We start from the raw sequence: 18082 nt of genomic DNA on the forward strand, positions 1-18082 counted from the left end.
AAAAGAGCAATAAAACTCCGTCGTCTAGGCATAGCCCATGTCATTCCAGTGTGGAAGATGGACAAACTCTTTGTGAGTCTTCCTCGTCCAAGCAGTTGATGATTTATACAGCGTGTTAAGATGCCATGTGAAACGCTTGGCGTGTCCGCAGAGGGGCAGGATGTATTCTCTCTCTACAGAAAGGGTTGTTATGACTTGTGTCTCTGGGTGTGCAAGCCCTTTGTGAGCTCTGTGGAGAGCTGAGATGTTTCGATTTCCAGTTTCAAGGGGTTTGTTATTTTGTCTTTGGGCTGCACATTGTCTAGCTGAATGGAGTTAGCTGTGACAATGCATGTGTGAGTTATTCTGACACACAAAGTGAAACCTTTGCTAAATACCCCATGTCCAGTGAGAGAAAGCGCTGCTGTCAGAAGAAGTAAATTCAAAGTCTCTCCGATTTTCTTCAAAGATCGCCTCTACCAGGCAGTGGGGCTTTTGCTGATTGGTCCCTTATATTTTTGAAGGATGACTAAATGTGAACTGGATCTTCTTGGGTAATATCAACAGATTGCTTTAGATCCAATCCCATCTTACAGTTTAAATGGTATCCGGCGCTTTGGAAGGAGGTTGGGACGTGGTCTCATTAGGGATGTAAAGGACTAGTTGGCTATCCGCTGGGGCTCTTGTACATTTCAAAGGCGGGACGCAGAAGTGCTTATTGACTAGTTAGGTAGTCAATGGAAATTCCATCCACTACTTGACTAGTAAATTAATCGCTAGTTAATGTCCCTAGGTCTCATTTGGCAATTATTAGGTATTTACATAATGTAGGCATTGTAATCATGGGATTGACATATACCTTTCTCAGTAGCTTTACATGTAAAATAGCCCATATACTTCCATGGGAAATGTACTTTTCAAGCAGTGGTAGGGAGGGTTAGTGACATGGTCTTCTCTGCCCCATGATTGCCATGGGTAGTTCAGTATTGTCAATCTGGCTTGTAGAAACGGAACATGCTTGATAGTTTTGCAGTAACCTCAAAAATGCAGTTGCAGTCCATCTCCTTAGGGATGTAAATTCCATTTGTCAATTCACCGGTTAATGTTAGGTCACAATGGGGCTGCTAATAGCTCTCAGCCCCCTCTAGAGCAGCCCCTGCCCACAGCAAGCTGGACTTCCCACGGCGAGAGGCTGCTCTGGACACTGGCTCAGTCCCTGCTTGAGGGGCCCTCGGGTTTCCCAGAGACAGGGACTACCCCACCTCTGTTTGCAGTGGGCCCTCTGCAGCGCTGGAGCAGCCCCCTGCCCACAGCAGGTGGGGAGCTGCTCCAGCCCCCTCTGATAACCAGTTAATTGGAACCGATAAGCACCATTGGTTAAGAGGGCTAAGGAAGTTGTCCCATGAAATTGTGGGATAGTTCTGGATGACTCCCAGACCCTGGGTCAAATAGGGTTGCATCTACATTGCCAAGTAATAGGTCTCGGATCCTGGATCTCATCTTGAATTGAGATTGGACCCCTAGTACAGCAGTGTCATGGGACCCTAAGTCTGGGCCAATGCTATTACAGTATAGTTGCATTGGGGGGGTCCTATACTGCCCAGACCCATCCCTATTGATAGAGGATGATGGGAGGAGTTCTTAGAGGGGTGACATGACACCTTTCCAGGTATGTGTGTCTCTTGACCCTGGAAGTACTCCTTCCCCCCCCCCCCCCCCGGGGTGGGGTTTCCTGTGGTGGGTGGGCGGGACCTAAGGGGTCAGGAACATGGCTAATGTGTCCCTATTTTTGATTCAGAAAATATGGTCACCGTACATATACTGCTAATGGAGACAGAGCAGGTATGTGCATATGGGGAAAAATTGAAGAGGCCTCAAAACTTCATAATTACAATGGGGAACTTTTTAAGTTTTCAGTTAGTCTAATCAGTAAGCATCACTTAAGTGTCATTTTGGCTAGTCCAAAAGGAATAATTATATTTTTCACATCCTATGGTTTTTTTGTAGCAGTCCCATAAGTCTGTACATGTCACACATGCAGAGAATGTTCTCTAAAGTCTGTTTTCTTTTAGACTCTGATTTCTATATACATCTAAAGTAAAGACTTATCTCAGATTTACATTTGTATGAAAACAATTTGTGTAATATCAGCAAAAGGTGGGGAAAAATATTTCCTCTCATTTTCTGGGAGAACCACATTTCCAAAAGTTACTTGCACATATGAAAAGCTTTTTTAAAAAAATTGCTAACTGCTTAAAATTTTTACTTGTTATTTTAGAAGTATTGGTAAATGTGAAGAAATGCTTTCTGATGCATGATAAATGAATTAATTCTTTATGTATTTATGTAGTGAAAACCCCAGGCAAAAGAGGTAGACCTAGGAAAAGACCAGTTGTTCCACCACCTGAAACACCTGCTGAAACAGAGCAAGAAAAGTGTGACAAAGATACTAAGGAGGAAGCAGATAAAACAGAATTAGTGGAAGGCTCAACATCTGAATCCAACAAGGAGAAAATAGGAAAAGGTACCTTAACTACTCCAGAATCACATAGTTTGAGTGAAGACAGTCAGACTGCAACTGTTAAAGAACCAGATACAAAATCTGTATTACCTGCTCTAAATGCAAGTCTGCTGCCTGAGGTAGATGTAAAGCAAGAAGGCTGCTGTGAGATGCCTTCACAATCTTCTGAAAAAACTGTGAAAGGTAAGGTGCTGATCTAGAGATTTGCCATCTTGCTGCTACTTTTTTTTATTGGAATTTCATCCATTTTCATCCTAAAAGGAAGTTGCAGCTGTTTGCTTAATAGAAGATTTTAGTTGCTGCCTTGTTTTTTTTGTTTTTAATGTTGCCCTTTCAGGTTTTTTGGGATGGCTTAGGTGTATATGCATTACACAACAGGATAGAATTTCCATAGCTAGAATTCAAGAACAGTCCTTAGGATACTGATGTATAACGTTCCCAACTTGTTTTCCACAGACCCCACACTCCTAGGTACAATTTGCCTTCTAGTCTCTGGCCCAACGTTCAAATTGAACAAATTCGCAATTGACAGGTTTTTCAGCAATTCATCCTAGGCTGGAAAGTTTCAAGCCATGAGGAGATACGGAAAGTCAGTACTTACTTGTGTTCCTATAGTCTATCTAGCCTTTAGAAAGTTGTTCCTTGATTCTGTTCTCATTCACGACAGTGCTTCTGCAGATTCACAGTATGAGATCACATGAATCACATCAAATCACCCATTTTCTAGGTCAGGAGAACATCTCAATTTGCATGTCTCCAGAAGCAAATGTTTTGGTATTACCTTGGACCAGGGGTGGGCAAAAATTTTTGATGGGAGGCTACTCTAAGATTTTGTAAGTAGTCAAGGGTCACATGTTTCCATGGAGTGGGTCTGGGACAGAGGCTGGATACAGAAGGGAGCTTGTGGTAGGGGATTGGGGTGAGGAGAGAATGTAGGGTCTGAGAAGGAGTTTGGATGAGGGAGGGGGGTTGTGATCTGGGGTAGGGCCTTGGGGTGCAAGATCTGGGTGGGGTTATGGGTGCAGGAGAGGATTTTCGCTTGGGAAGTGGGGGTGTTGGATTGGCTCCCGGGTCTGGGAGGGATGGTGCAGAGGGTTTGAATGGTGACCTGGGGCAAGAGGGGATGGTGACACAGGGCACGTACTTAAGGGGAGAGGGACTGGGGTGCCAGAAGCCACAGGGAGCTATCAGCTGCTTAAAGTGGCATGGGGCTGCTTTGAAATGGCTGGCTGCTCTGTGCCTGAGGGTTCCAGGAGAACCAGCCAGATCTTGTCCACTCCCGCCTTAGACCAACTGACCCAGGAAACTCTTTCCACAGACCCTTACTGTCTGCGAGATGCAGCCCGTTTCTCCAATCCAAATGAAAGAAGTTGACGTGCAGTATTTTTAAAAATTCAGTATTGAGCAGCATGTCAGCTGGTTATACTGTAACATATGTTTATATTTCAATAGATTGAAATGCACGTTGCAGCAGTCTGCATGTCCTCCTAACTTCTTCATTTCTGTGAGGGCACAGGCGTCAGTACCTACATCAGGAACTGAAATTTGATACAGACAAAGGCACAATGAGCTCTGATGGCTTCAAGTCAAAGCTAGACAAATTCAGACTAGAAATAAAGTGCAGACTTTCAGCCATCAGAGTAATTTAACCATTGGAACAACTTATCTAGGTATTTCACTGGAGAATTTTAAATGTTTTTTTTTTTTTTCCCTAAACGATATAATCTAGTTCAGTCACAGATATTGGACTTAAAATAGGAATCAATTCATGGAAGTTCTGTGGCACGTGCAATGTAGAAGGTGAGACTTGATCACATGGTTGGCACTGGAATCAGTTAATTCTGAGCTGATGACTCTACAAGGGAAAAATTGAGAGCAGTTGAGTGCTTCTTTTGTCTGTAGTGTGTAATTTTAAGTTCATCTGGTGATACAATCCCTATGTCTATTTAAATAAAAAAAATAAAACTTTGACTTGACCAGGCCAAACAGTATCAAAAGCAGTCAGTCATAGACCTGGTGTTTGCTTCAAAGTAAAGTCTGTTTTATGGCTTTAACAGATGAATTTGGATCAGGAGATACAGAACCAGAGTCTAAACGAAGAAAAGTGGATTCATCAGCGGATAAATCCAAGACACCAAGCACCCCAAAAGGTAAAATCTAAAATCTTGGCTTAAAGTTCTAAATCCTCCCAAAACTTGTTTCTTTGTTCCTATAATGTAGGTATTTACTACTATGATCACTTTTTGCATGATTGCAAATAAAACATAGGCATGAATGTGCTGGATAAACATATGATTCTGATGGATAGAAAGACTTTGTATACACTTGTGAGATAATTCAGCATTGTACAAGGTTTACTTCTAGTTGCTGTGAATGGTTTGCTAAGATGTTTTGCTCTGTATCACCACGCTGCAGTTAGACACCCATGGCTGATGCGTGCCAGCTGACTTGGCCTAAGGGACTGTTTAACCGAGGCTTAGACAGTGGAGCTCATAAAGGGGGGCTGACAGAATTGCCAGGTCCCTGGACAAGTTAGAGGGGCCTGTCTCCAAGCCTTTGTGCTTGCCGTGGTTGGCGGCTCTGGGACAACTGGAGGGGTGTTTAAGGCTTTCTGAATGCTAGAGTTGAGATGGCTGTGCCAACTGACCTTTGTGATGCTTATCGCTTTTTGATCATCTTAGTCTGTGATTGCCATAGTTGATTAATTGTGTTAATAGCCTTATTGTAGCCATGTTGGTCTTAAGTAGTTTATTAGAGATGCAAGATGGGTGAGAGAGTATCTTTTATTGGACCAGCTTTGTTGGCAAAAGAGAGAAGCTTGCAGAGAGGAATTCTTTTTGGGCGTGTTTGAGAATGTCTTTTGCAGAATTGCATTTAACAATTCCTTAAAAGATTTGTGTGTGTGTAATTTCCTTTGTGTTTTGTTAATATGACTTGATATGTAGAGCCCTGCGTGCATATAAAATTGGTATCTGCATCTTCATCTGCAAAAATGATCTACTGAGCTCCACATTCACACCTGTGGATATCCACATATTTGCAGGGTTCTAGATACAAAATTTGTATCGGTATCTGCAAAAATGAGCCATGGATACCTACGGGTTTTCAGGGCTCTATTGATATCATGTGAGGTTCCCACAGCTTTGCATGAAAAGAGCTGCATGTTGTATGTTGAAGGTTTGACTGTTAGGTTAAAAATAATCCTCTGCTGAGTGTTCCCAAGTTTGGTTTTTTTTTACTATTTTACTTATTGCAGCTGTCATAGCTTCACTAGCTCCTTTGTCCTGCCTCCTGGCCAGTCTAGCTCCCCAGCGCCTCAGTCTCCAGCTTGGTTTCTAAGCCTGTGGTCACTGCCATGCTTTGTTTCTATCCAGTGCTTTTGTCTTGTCCGCAGCCCCATTTCATGTCCTGTCTTCCCATCTAGCTCTGCTGTCCATCTTCTAGTCCGTCTTTCTCCCCCACTGCCCAACTCCAGTTCATTTTCTTCCCTCTTCTGAGCTCTGCAGAGAGCATAGCCCTCTTGCCTTATGTCTTAGTTATCAAAGGTGTGTTCACATCTAAATGTCTCCCTTTTCTTGATGGCTCCTGCTCTCCCTGGTCTATAATTGTCTTCACTGCTTTGCTATGCTCTGAACTGCCACACTCAACACCGGAACTCCAGCTTACCTCTTTCTTTACTATTAATTATTTAATTAAAACTTTGAATGGTTGAGCATTTGAGGAAGATTTGGTCTTTAATCATGATTTGTTAACTTACGGTGCTCTTTCTGTGAAAACTGTTCTATACACAAATGGGGTAGAGTCCTATATGCCTGTGTGCGAGTTGGCATTCTTACATACACCAAATACTCAGAGGGGTAGACGTGTTAGGCTGAACTTCGAAAACAGTGGCACTTTCGGGACTAACCAAATATATCTATATCTATATCTATATCTATATCTATATCTATATCTATATCTATATCTATATCTATATCTATATCTATATCTATATATCATGAGCTTTTGTGGAAAAAACCTACTTCTTCAGATGAGATGATCTTGAGAAGAAGTGTTTTTAAATATACCAAATACCTCATGCTGAGAAAAGAAATGGTGGAAGAATTATGAAAGCCTGTTGTAAAATTTAAAACCATTAATTTGGGATTACTTTTGGATTTAGTACCATATTAAAGGTTTATTTAATCTTCCAGTTCCCAAATTCTCAGTGCAAAAAATCTTCTAATTGATTTTAACCACATGTTTAAAACTGTTTCCTGCAATCACAGTTGGATGGCAATAAGTAACAAGACTTACCATGGACATCTGGATTCAATCTTCACTGAAATCTGACTCACATTTAATTAGAGTAGAAATTTGTGATCTTAATAGTGGGATAAAATTAGACCGACACAGTCATGTAGCTTGAGGCTACATTTTTCAAAAGTTAGGCGCTCAGGAGACTTAGTTGTGTTAACGTTTAATGCAACTTGGGGTTCTAGCTGTGTGACTTTCAAAAATGGAATTTGAGCTCTGAAGTCACTTAGGCACTCTTAGAAATTTGACCTTAGACCTAATATGTGGATGTATTTTTAAAACTAACAATAGAAATCGTTTTAAAAATTGTTGATTCAAATATATTCCTGACCGCTTTTATTTCCAAGAAGTGAAATTATTGAAATTTCCTCATAAATTGACTACTTTTCACAGTTCAAACTGAATGAATTGCAGAAAATTAAAGTATTGATGGTCAGAAGTAGGTTTTTGAAAGACCTGTTAAAAGGGAGTGTTGTTGATGCCTAGGAAAGTGGCAAACTCTGCAATAAAATGAGCAAACAATAAATTTTTTTAAAGGGAAGAATAGATTCCATTGAAAACAGTCAGTATTAAGAGAACCCATAAATTTTAGTATACACAATTATTGTGCTTCATGATACTATTTTGTTCCTGGTGTGTACTTGGTGCAAGTAATTTTTAAAACGACTGGATTTGGGAAGCAAGTACATGCACAGGGAAAAGGAATTTATTAGGAAATTGGAATCCCTGTTTGATGGCTGTATAAAATTGTTCTTGATCTAGAGTATGAAGAATATTATGTTTAGGGAGATCAGTGTGATGCAAAGCCTAACAAGGCACATAATTACAAATTATACCTTACATCTATTCCTAAAGCTTCAGGGGGGTCAGGAAAGGTTCCTCCCTCAAAACCACAACATATTCCGAGTTTTCCTCGGTGTCTTGCTGCTGATTCATTGGCGATGGGGCACTAGAAGGGTGGGATAGTGCCCAGAGATGGCACTGAGCTTTTCTTTTGTGTGCTTAGCTGGCTGATTCTCACATTGGGAAGGAATTCTTCCCCCTAGGTCAGGTCAAGGATTTTAAGTAGCAAGTAAATGACTAATCGTGTAGTTGATACTATTTGTATTGAGTACATAATTAGTCGATAAGGGGCCGCTCTAGCCCAGCTCCTCCTACATTTAAACTGCAGAGCCCCTGTGGGGGTAGGTCCAGGATATGGCACGAGCCAGGACTGAAGCAGCCCCGGCCGCTGCTTTGTTTTTTAAGTGTAGTAAGAGCTGCAGTCCCGTGCTGCGCCTCTACCTTTTAATGTAGTAAGAGTTGGGTGGCTCTTGCTACATTTAAAAGGCAGTGCCTCTTTGCGTCTGCCTCCCCTCCCTCTGCTCCCCCTCCACACCGTGGAGACAGTGCTGAGGGGAACCAGCTTTTAAGCCAGTTCCCCCCCAGCACCAGCTCCTGCTTCCCCCCACCCTCTTGCTGCCTCTGATTTAGAGGCAGCAAGAGGGAGGGAGAAATGCGAGTCGTCGACTCAAGCCCTAGGCTTATCAGGTAGTTGACTAATCGACTAGTCTTTTACATCCCTAGGTCAGGTAGTTGGCAGTGACCATGAAGATTTTCATCTTCCTTTGCAGCAGGCCGAGAAAGTCACTTGCCAGGACTATCTGGATCTAGCTCCCATAATTTCTTACCATTTCATGGGCCTTGGGAACTAGTGTAACCTCCACTCCTCCTGTTCTGTCTGTGATACAGAATGGGTTAGTCTTCTGTGTGCTGGAATACTTCAATAGATAATGGTTTAGTTGTTGGGGTTAGTGTGTGGGTGATGAGTTGGTAATTTCTTCCAGCCCTATCAAGCGGCCAGAGGCACACACTAAATTTAACTGGTAAGTAATCATGTAATTGAGTCATTGAAGCATTGTTAAACTCTCTCTCTCTCTCTCTCTCTCTCTCTCTCTCTCTTTTTTTTAAAGATTTAGATTTTCTTGTTCCAAAGGCTGGGTACTTCTGTCAGATCTGCTCGCTCTTCTACGCAGATGAAATGTCTATGAAAAATCATTGTAAGACACTGCGTCATCAGCAGAATATGGAGGTAACCGTTTTTGCTTCTTTCCCTTTAAACCATAAGTAACAATGCATGTGAGATACTTTAAAATCTGTGTTGGTCTGTCGACTGCCAGTTACCTCAGGTAGTGGTTTTGCTAAACCAATGTGTGTTCTAGATGTAAACAATAGTTTGTAAACAAGTTGCAGATAGATGCAAATTGATTTTTTAAAATAATTTAACTGTCATGTTTGTGTTCTATAGATCAAATAAAATCACGTTTATAACTCAAGGGGATACTATTTAAATTAAAGAAATACAATTAACCCCTTAATAACCTTGGCCACTGAGTTAAATGCTGGGGAATCCCTGCCACACCTTCCTGGGTAAAAAGGATATTAATTTTTGTGCTACCTTTTGACAAATCTCCATGTTCATTGACAGACCTAAGAGCCTAGCCTTGCCAAATGTTGATTCATCAAGGCTCCAGACTAATTCAAATGGCTGTATGTGTAACTAAAATACTAATTTGACTATCAGAAAATTAATTTAGGAGTCAGTTACATCATCTCCCCAGTAGTGCAAGTGTGTGCTGTAGGAAAGTTAGAAAAGCATTGGTAAGTGCATTTTACGAGCAGACCTGAAGTTGAGAGACACTAGGTAAAATTAACTGGCAAAGTTGGTGGGGATCTGATCTAATCAATATCAGGCATTGGCTGGTTTCTGGATGTTCCGTATTAAACCATGCATAATATTTAGAACCTGGTGCCTATCCTGCCATGAGAATAAAGTACAGTAAAACTCCATTAGTCCGGCATCCAATGCTCTGGGACTCCTGATGGTCCGGCACCATCAGGAACCCGGAAGTGCTGGGGCAGCCGGACAGGCTTCCCCCATTCAGCTGCTGCTGAAGCTGACCAGCAGCTGAATCGGGGAAGCCAGGAGCAGAGCAGCTGGGGTGCTGCCGGATTGGTCCCGTAGTGCTGCCCCTCGGGGCTGCGGGACCAACCCGGCAGCACCCCAGCTGCTCTTGGGGACGCCTGGGGCAGAGCAGCTGGCGTGCTGCCGGGTTGGTGCTGCAGGACCAACCTGGCAGCACCCCAGCTGCTCTATTGCAGGCATCCCCGATTCAGCTGCTGCTGAAACTGACCAGCAGCGGCTGAATCAGGGACGCCTGGGGCAGAGCCGGACTATCGTAAGGGGGGGCTATGAGGGGTCTGGGGTGACATCCCCTCCCACCCCACTCCAGACCCCTCATAGCCCCCCCTTCTGATAGTCCGTCATATCTGATAATCTGGCACCCCCTGGGTCCTAAAGGTGCCGGATTATCGGAAGTTTACTGTATGTACAGTGGTGACTTGTCATTGGCTACAAAATAAGATGTTTTAAAATCTTTTTTTCCCCCGCAGAAATTCATGGCCAAGCAAAAGGATGGAGGAGATGAGGAAGAAAATGAGGGGGAAGAACTTAGTTCAAGGTGATCCGAGGAGGAGAGAATTCTTTAAAAATTGAATTTAGGGTCCAGTAAATTTTGTGTCTTTTGTTTATGATTTAATTTGTAACTTTGTTTCAGAAACAAATTTGATGTTGTATAAATTTAAGTTTGTTAGACAAAAACAGAGAGAAGAAAAAGTGTATGCTGGTTTTGATTTCTATAGCAAATCTGTCTTGAGAGAGATCTCTTAAGTGTTGAAATAAATGTTCTTACTGTATAGTTAATACCATGTGGTTGTGTTTGGTGTAATTTCATGTCTGCTAATTTACTTACATCTCTGTAGAGGTTTTATGGAACCTCTTTCAGACATCCACACTTCGTGCTGCTTTGAAGATCTTAGTGTTTGAAACTTCAAACTTCACATGTATTATGTAGAGATGGGCGAATTGTCCTTCAAGTACAGCACATTCATCAAAATACATTTTTCAAAGGCATTACAATTATTTATTAATTCAGATATAACTTGATACATAATTTCAGTTGAAAAAACGGTAAAGAAAAATTGTGGAAATGTCAAAATAGTTCATTTTGAGTTGATATCTGAAACAAAATATCTTTGTCTCTCACACACAGAATTTTTTCAGTTGTTTGTTTGAGCAAGAAAAGCCAGAGAATTTCAACAGTGATTGGAAAAAGAAAATCAGTTCATTTTTAAGTGTTCGGTTTGGCCACAGAATGGAAAAATCAGTTGCTCACTGTTTCCTGTGTTCTAATGACCCGATCCCACACTTTTGGAATCAGTGCGGTTTTGTTATTGCGGTCAGTGGCAACAGTATTTGGCCCTAAATTTGCCAGGTATAATGTTTATTCCCCACAGTTAATGCTGAGTTATCTGAGCAAAAAGGTGTTGCATTATCTCATGGAAGAAAATAGCAAGGCCTTTGGGTAAAGCAGGCAGAACATTCAGCAGTCTGTCTGGAAGTGTTTGGCTTCGTCTTATACTTACCTCAGGCATTTTTGTAACCTCTTTCCCCCTCAGTCCCCCCAGCATATATCTGACTATCAGAATTCAGCCTTGTTTTCAGTGTGTTCCTTTCACCTAGATTGCTACCTGAAATTTTGTTTTCAGACCCTCTTTAACAGCCATAAATGTTGGATGGATGGCATTGTGGAGAAACCTTGTCCTGTCGGTGAGATGAATGTGAGCTCCCACTGGTCAAAACAAAGATTTGGTGGACGCTGGAAGTTGCATTGTGTTATTGGTACAGATATGTTTAGTGTAATGGCGTCTGCCTAAGAAAGATCCAAGGCCGAGCTGTTAGGGTGATAGAACTCCAAGTAGCAGTCTGGCCCACTGGACACTTGCAAATGCATATTCCTTTGGGGGAAATGGGGGAGGGGATCCATGCACTCCTATGAAACTCAGGCTCCCTCAAAAGTATGGATCCAGGGAGAACACCAGATCCTTCACTGTGGAAATGATTCCACTCTACTGAAGGATACACTCTCTGTTGGAAAAGGAGGCCAAATTCTTCCCTAAATTACGTCTGTGCACTGAAATCAGCGGGCATGACGGAGGGAGCATATGTGTAACAGGGCAGAAGTTGGCCAAGAGTTTTCAGAAACAAAGAGCTTGTTTTCAAGCGTTGACAGAAGTGGATATAGCAAACGGTTCACGATAGGTGGATGTTGAAGCATTTATAAAAATTCTGAATGGCAAATGTTTCCCTCTGCAACTTTTGAACCCAGTTTTCAAAAGCTGCTCCCTGCCATTACAGGGATAAACTATACCAAACTGTTTTCACTTGAAAATTTTGTTCCGCATCTGTAACTTTTAAGCAGGTGATTTTTTTAAAAAAGTGTATTGTAGACTTCTGCGAGAGGATCATGCCCTGAAATGAGTTGAGTTTTTTAAAAAGTCCAATATATTAAGAATAGAAAAGAAGCAGGTGCAAAACGTAGGGTTCTTTTTACAAATCCAACTTACAAAAGATCTCAAAGGAGAGACATCCAAAGGTCCACCTGACTTACGTGGAGAGATGGCTGCCAGCCTCCCTTCTGTGGCTTTGGAAACCTCTCCTAGAATTATCGTACGGAGTAAACAAGTTGTGCAGTTTGAAAGCAACTCCGCAAAGTCGCTGGATAAAACCCTGAGCACGATGAGGGATAATGACGTATAAATTTGAAGGACCCACCCTGGCCCAATACAGTAGCTAGACCCCCAGGGGGGGCCTGCTTGTACAAATCCATCCATACCATGCAAGCCTCCAACAGTACGCAGGTCTTCCATTGAAATCATTGGGTGTGTTCCTCATGTGCGACTATAAATCACTTAGATGACTCGAGGGCAGTGGCCTTCCTCTCTCAATCTCTGATGTCGTCTCCTGCCCCCACCTGAGGCTGCCACTCTTGAGCTAAAGCCATCCAGAGTTGGAGAACCTGCCCCTTCCCTTGGCGGCTTGCTCCAATAATTGCTCCCTCTCCCCGCTATAAATGGGCGCCTGCTTTTGAACCTGAACAATACATGCGGTCCCGGCTCCCAGGGTCCTACCAACAGACGCAGAGCAGCCCCGGGGGCAGCTGCTCTGAGTCCCACTGACATCTGTGTGGATCCTCTCCTAGGATCCAGGCCTGAGTGGTTCTGTGAACGGTTGTTAAACCCCTTGTTAACAAGAAACAGAAGCCCTGGGAGGGGGAAGTACGGGGCCTGGATCATACGGATCAGTGGCAAAGCTGGGTCTAGCCCCACTGCTGCTTCCTACAGCAAGGTGGGGATGGAACATGGGGGGGGGAGCGCACCCCTCTTTGCCCTACTCACGCCCCCTTTTGCCCTCAAGCCGTGGTTCTGGGAGGGAAGGGCACAGACGGGTAAGCGGGCCAAACTGGGGGCAGAGGCAGAGCCCTAGGTATGTGGCCAGCAGCCAGGAGGGGTCCCTCTAAGATCTTCCATCCGTGAGCGGAGTGAGTTTTGTCGTATGCACCCATATTGTGGTCATGGGCACTTGTTTGGCTGGGTGCCACTGTGGCACATGAGAACAGCCACTCTGGGTCAGACTAAAGGTCCATCTAGCCCAGTGTCCTGTCTGCCCACAGTGGCTGATGCCAGGTGCCCCAGAGGGAGAGAACAGAACAGGGAACCATGTAATCCCTCCCCTGTCACCAACTTGCAGACAAACAGGTGAGGGACACCCTTCCTATCCATCCTGGCTAATAGCCATTAATGGACCTAACCTCCATGGATTTATCTAGTTCTTTTTTGAACCCTGTAGAAGTCCTGGCCTTCACAGCATCCTCAGGCAAGGAGTTCCACAGGTTGGCTGCGGGCTGTGTGAAGAAAAATGTCCTTTTGTTTGATTTAAACTTGCTGCCTATTAATTTCATTTGCTGACCCCTCTTCTTATGGGACCAAGTCCATCACTTTTCCTTATTCACTTTTTCCACACCTGTCATGATTTTATAGACCTCTCTCCTATCTCCCCTTTTCAAAAACTGAAGAGTCCCAGTCTTTTTAATCTCTCTTCACATGGGGCCTGTTCCAAACCCCTCCTCATTTGTGGCCCTTTTCCAATGCCAGTACTGCATATCCTTTCGGAGATAAGTGACCACATCTGCACGCAGGATTCAAGCTGTGGGCACCCCATGGATTTAGAGAGCGGCACTACAAGATTCTCTGTCTTATTCTCTATCCCTTTTTACTGCTCTCCTAGGCTATGTCTAGACTGCAAGCCTCTTTCGAAAGAGAGCGTCTAGACTGCATGCGGAACTTTCGAAAAAGCAAGCCGCTTTTTCGAAAGAAAGCACCCAGTGAGTCTGGATGCTCTCTTTCGAAGAAGCCCTATTTACATTCAAGAACGCCTTCTTTCGAAAGAGCACTTTCGAAAGAAGGCGTTCTTCCTCGTGCAATGAGGTTTACTGCCGTCGAAAGAAGAGCCGCATTCTTTCGATTTAATTTTGAAAGAACGCGGCTGCAGTCTAGACGCAGGTGAGTTTTTTCGGAAAAAGGCTACTTTTCCCGAAAAAAACCCTGAGTCTGGACACAGCCCTAGTGCAGAGCCCCCGTCCTGCTGCCTCACATTGCTGGGACTCCGAGCCCAGCTCCCAAGCAGCGGGTCCTCCCCTTGTGGGGAGGGGAGCCCCTGGGGCTGGCTGAGAGTCCCCGCCTGGGGCAAAGGGAAGCCGCTGCCAGCACCCAAGGTTTGCAGGGAGGGCTGGGGGAGAGCGGGGGAGTAACGTGGGACCCTGAGCGGGGGGGAGGGGGGAAGCTGGCAGGGGGCTCAGAGCCAAAGGGCAGTGAGGGGGGAACGGGGATGGGAGGGAGGAACAAGGAGTCAGGGGGCACCAGGAGCAGCCCCGTCTCTGGCCCCAGCCCCAGCCCCAGCCCCACAGACCTGGGAGCAGGGAACTTCGGGCAGCCAAACCCCTTGCTTCAGCCGCAGCAGTGCAGGGAAACCACGTTTCAGCTCCGTGCCTCAGTTTCTCTGTGTAGCACATGGATAACGGGGCCAGGAGCGAAGGTCAGTGATGTGCAGTGGCCACTCCCACAATGGGGATGACACAGGCTCTTGCCGGCCTGCAGGACCCCAGTCCCCAGGGAGCGGTGGGTTCTCCGTCCCCGCAGGCCCCGGCTGCCTGGCGGCTTTTCGGGAAGCTGTTTTAGCCAGATGCAAGGGGCAGGGCTCAGTAGAGGTATAACGGGGGAAATATAACGGCCTGGCGAGATCAGGCTAGAGAACCGCCCCTTCGATCTCAAAATCTGTTCTCGCTCTGCAGCAGGGCATGGACCGGAACGGCAGGGAGGGGCCTCGCAGGGATGGGGAGCCTACAGCCCCCAGGCCAAATGCGGCCCCCGGCTTGCCTGGATCCGGCCCTGGGGCTTGGGTCTCCTCTCTCCCCCTGGCTGTTTGTAGCCATGTAGTTCAGGCCTCGTGCGGTGCGCAGGGTATCAGAGTCACTTTGCTTTCATTGGTTTTATGCCCCTTTCACCCTGTGTCAAACTCTAAGCCAGGGCCCCGTGTGGTGCCCACGGGAGACGGCCCCGGGGAAGGGAGGCAGGGCAAGCTAGCAGACAGAGCGTTGCCTTGGGCCTCAGGGCTCTTGGGTTCAGGGCTCGGCTTTGCTGCTGAACTAGTCATTTGATCCCTTCGTGCCTCAGTTTCCCCAACTGTACAGTAAAGATACTTGGCCAGTGCCGGGTGTTGGTGTCCTCTGAGAGGGTCACGATCAGGCCCCCAGGCAGAAAATTCAGGTTGTGGGGGAGCCGAGGGAAAGAGATTCCCAGCAAGGGAGCATTCCCCCAAAACGCTCTGCTGTGCTGTTGAATGTGGAGACCCCGGAGCCAGCTTGCACGCTCTTGTGCCGAAGGCAGACTGGTTGGAGGCAGGAGCCGGCTTCTCTGCCGTCGTGGTCCCCTTGGGCATCTCCCCTCACTGCTCCATGCCTCAGTTTCCCTCGCTGCGACGTGGTGCCTGTAGCAAGCCCTTCTCCGAGCATCATGCAAGGAGCCAGGTTCTCCTGCTCCTTAAGCAATGTGGGAATCCTCTGCCAGAGGATGAGCGGGTTAGGGAATTGTGGGGAGTCAGGGAGCTGGGGGGGGGGTGATCGTGAGCCATCGGACCACCAGCAGCACCGGTTCAAATCACGGGTCCCGGAATGTCGACAACGGATCTGTTGGGACCCTTCCGATCTGCTGTAGAGCAATAACTTCCAGAAGCCTCAGATGCTAAGTGCAGCATCAGCACTAGGGCTGCCAGGCCCCGGATTCATCCCTGGAAAACCCAGGACAAAGATTAATAGGGAGCAGGTTTAAAACAAACCAGAGGATGTATTTCTGCACGCAGCACACAGCCAACCTGTGGAACTCCTTAGAGCACTAGGCTGGGATGTGGGAGACATGGCTGCTCCGCTACAGATTCCCTGAGTAACCCTGGGCAGGTCACTTAAGCCCAGATTTTTTAAAAGGTATTTAGGTACTTCCCTTCCTTTAAAAATCTGTCCCTTAATCACTCGGTGCCTCAGTTCTCTTCCTGTGAAATGGGGATAACAGGTCTGAAGGGCTCTGATCCTGAGGCAGTGGGATCCATACATCTCTGACAGAAGTTTGCTTGACAAGGGCTGGGGGGAGATGAGGCAGTGGAGAGAGGTATTATTTCTTCATACATCACATGGCCAACCTGTGGAACTCCTTGCCAGGGGATGTTGTGAAGACCAGGGACTTTAACAGGGTTGAAAAAGGAACTAGATAAATTCATGGAGGCGAGGTCCATCAATGGCTATTAGCCAGGCTGGGTAGGAATGGTGTCCCTGGCCTCTGTTTGTCTGGGAATGGGCGACAGGGGAGGGATCGCGTGAGGATTCCCTGTTCGGTTCCCTCCCTCTGGGGCCCCTAGCATTGGCCGCTGTGGGCAGACAGGACACTGGGCACTGGATGGACCTTCGGTCGGATCCCGTCTGGCTGATCTCATGTTCTTATGCACAGAAACAGGCCCAAGGACCCCAGCAACGTTTCATACACACACGCCGCTTTACACACGGAAATGCGAGCGCACCGGCCACACTCCGATCGATTTCCTGCCATCGCCAGCGGTTTTGTAAGCAAGCGGTGTTGACGCCAGGCGAATCTCGGGGTCCGCAAGACAGAGGCGCCTCCTGCGCGGGGCCCAGGCCTCTGGAAAGGTGCAGCCAAGCATCCTCCAGCCGCACCCAGCAAGCCTGAGGCGCACCCCAAAGCAGCCCCAGACCCTGCCCCAGAGACTTGACTGAATTAACAAGTTTGAGCAGCGCCCCTGACTCAGCCGTGCAAGTGACTGCGCATCTCTTACAGGTCCTGTCCCCTTGCAGCCCGAGCCCCTGCCAGCCCCTTACATAGCTCCCTGCCGGCTCCTGCCACAGCCACACGCCAGGACGCGCCTGCTTTCTTTCCCCTCTGCCCTGAACTCAAAGGGGTCCCTTCCCCTTTAAGAGCTGCCTCTCCGGCTCTCTGACAAGTATAAATGTGCCAGTGGCTCAGGCAGCTGAGGGAGCAGAAAGGAGCCTGGGCTGGCTGCGGGGAGCGACGGGCCGGGAGAGAAGCCGAGGCGCCCGTCCCCGCCGGAGGAATGCTCCGGGTGTTCATCCTCCACGCGGAAAATGTCCAGACCCCGGACACGGACGTCAGCGACGCGTACTGCTCCGTGGTGTTCGAAGGTGAGGCCTGGGCGGCCCCGGGGGGGGGGGGGGGGGCATTCTGGGGTCAGTGCCAGTTTGGGAGGAACATGGACCCCCCCCCCACAGCATCTCAAGCAAAGGGGCAAATTTGAGGGTTGGATGGTAGAATGATGTCACCTCTTCTTTCTGGTCATTCTCTGCCCCGCCCATTTCTAGGCCACCAGGCCCCTGATGGCACAGCAGCCCCTGTGTGAGGGGGAGGGGCATTGCCCCATTGTACAGAAGGGAAATCGAGGCACGGAAAAGCATCTCCCCCACCCCCCTGGAGGCTCACTCTGTGGCCAGGACCTCTGTTGCCCCGGAGGTTAGCAGAGGCCTGGGTGTGTCCGGGAGCAGGTTTCTGGCCACAGAAGATTGGGGGTGCCTGGGGCTTTGATTCCCGGGCGCGGTGGGATACGGTGCGGCGGAGCGTCCGGGTCCCGATCCCGCGAGGCGCAGTACGCAGGTCTGTGGCCTTCCGTGGCATCCAGCCCTCGCTGGGAGCCAGCCTTTGAGCTAACCGTCTATCCTGGGGATTTTTCCAGGCGGCAGACACACGCCTGTGGTCTCCAGATCAAGTTACTTCCACTTTTCTTTTAACCCTTCCGCACGCAGCAGACGGGTCTGCCGTTAGCCTGGCCTTCCC

General features: G+C 46.8%; 2 protein-coding genes across 16 annotated transcripts in view; both read left to right on the plus strand.

The window, feature by feature from the left end:
- Positions 1-10538, plus strand: part of ZNF638 (zinc finger protein 638) — an 86414-nt gene extending 75876 nt beyond the window's left edge. For 6 of the 7 annotated variants that reach the window (XM_075931066.2, XM_075931064.2, XM_075931067.2 and 3 more), the window contains 4 exons: positions 2330-2683; positions 4558-4650; positions 8749-8867; positions 10229-10538. In XM_075931066.2, coding sequence (XP_075787181.2) covers positions 2330-2683; positions 4558-4650; positions 8749-8867; positions 10229-10300 — 638 coding nt within the window. In that variant the 3' untranslated portion in view covers positions 10301-10538. The remainder of the gene's footprint in view (positions 1-2329; positions 2684-4557; positions 4651-8748; positions 8868-10228) is intronic. The other variant, XM_075931068.2, reaches the window with a different exon arrangement.
- Positions 10539-17247: 6709 nt separating this feature from the next.
- DYSF (dysferlin) overlaps positions 17248-18082 on the plus strand; it is a 269126-nt gene continuing 268291 nt past the window's right edge. For all 9 annotated transcript variants that reach the window (XM_075931052.2, XM_075931053.2, XM_075931051.2 and 6 more), the window contains exon 1: positions 17248-17436. In XM_075931052.2, the coding sequence (XP_075787167.2) occupies positions 17349-17436 (88 nt within the window). In that variant the 5' untranslated portion in view covers positions 17248-17348. The remainder of the gene's footprint in view (positions 17437-18082) is intronic.

This window comes from Pelodiscus sinensis, chromosome 4, assembly GCF_052426305.1.
Source record: "Pelodiscus sinensis isolate ZL-2025 chromosome 4, ASM5242630v1, whole genome shotgun sequence".
NCBI lineage: Eukaryota > Metazoa > Chordata > Testudines > Trionychidae > Pelodiscus > Pelodiscus sinensis.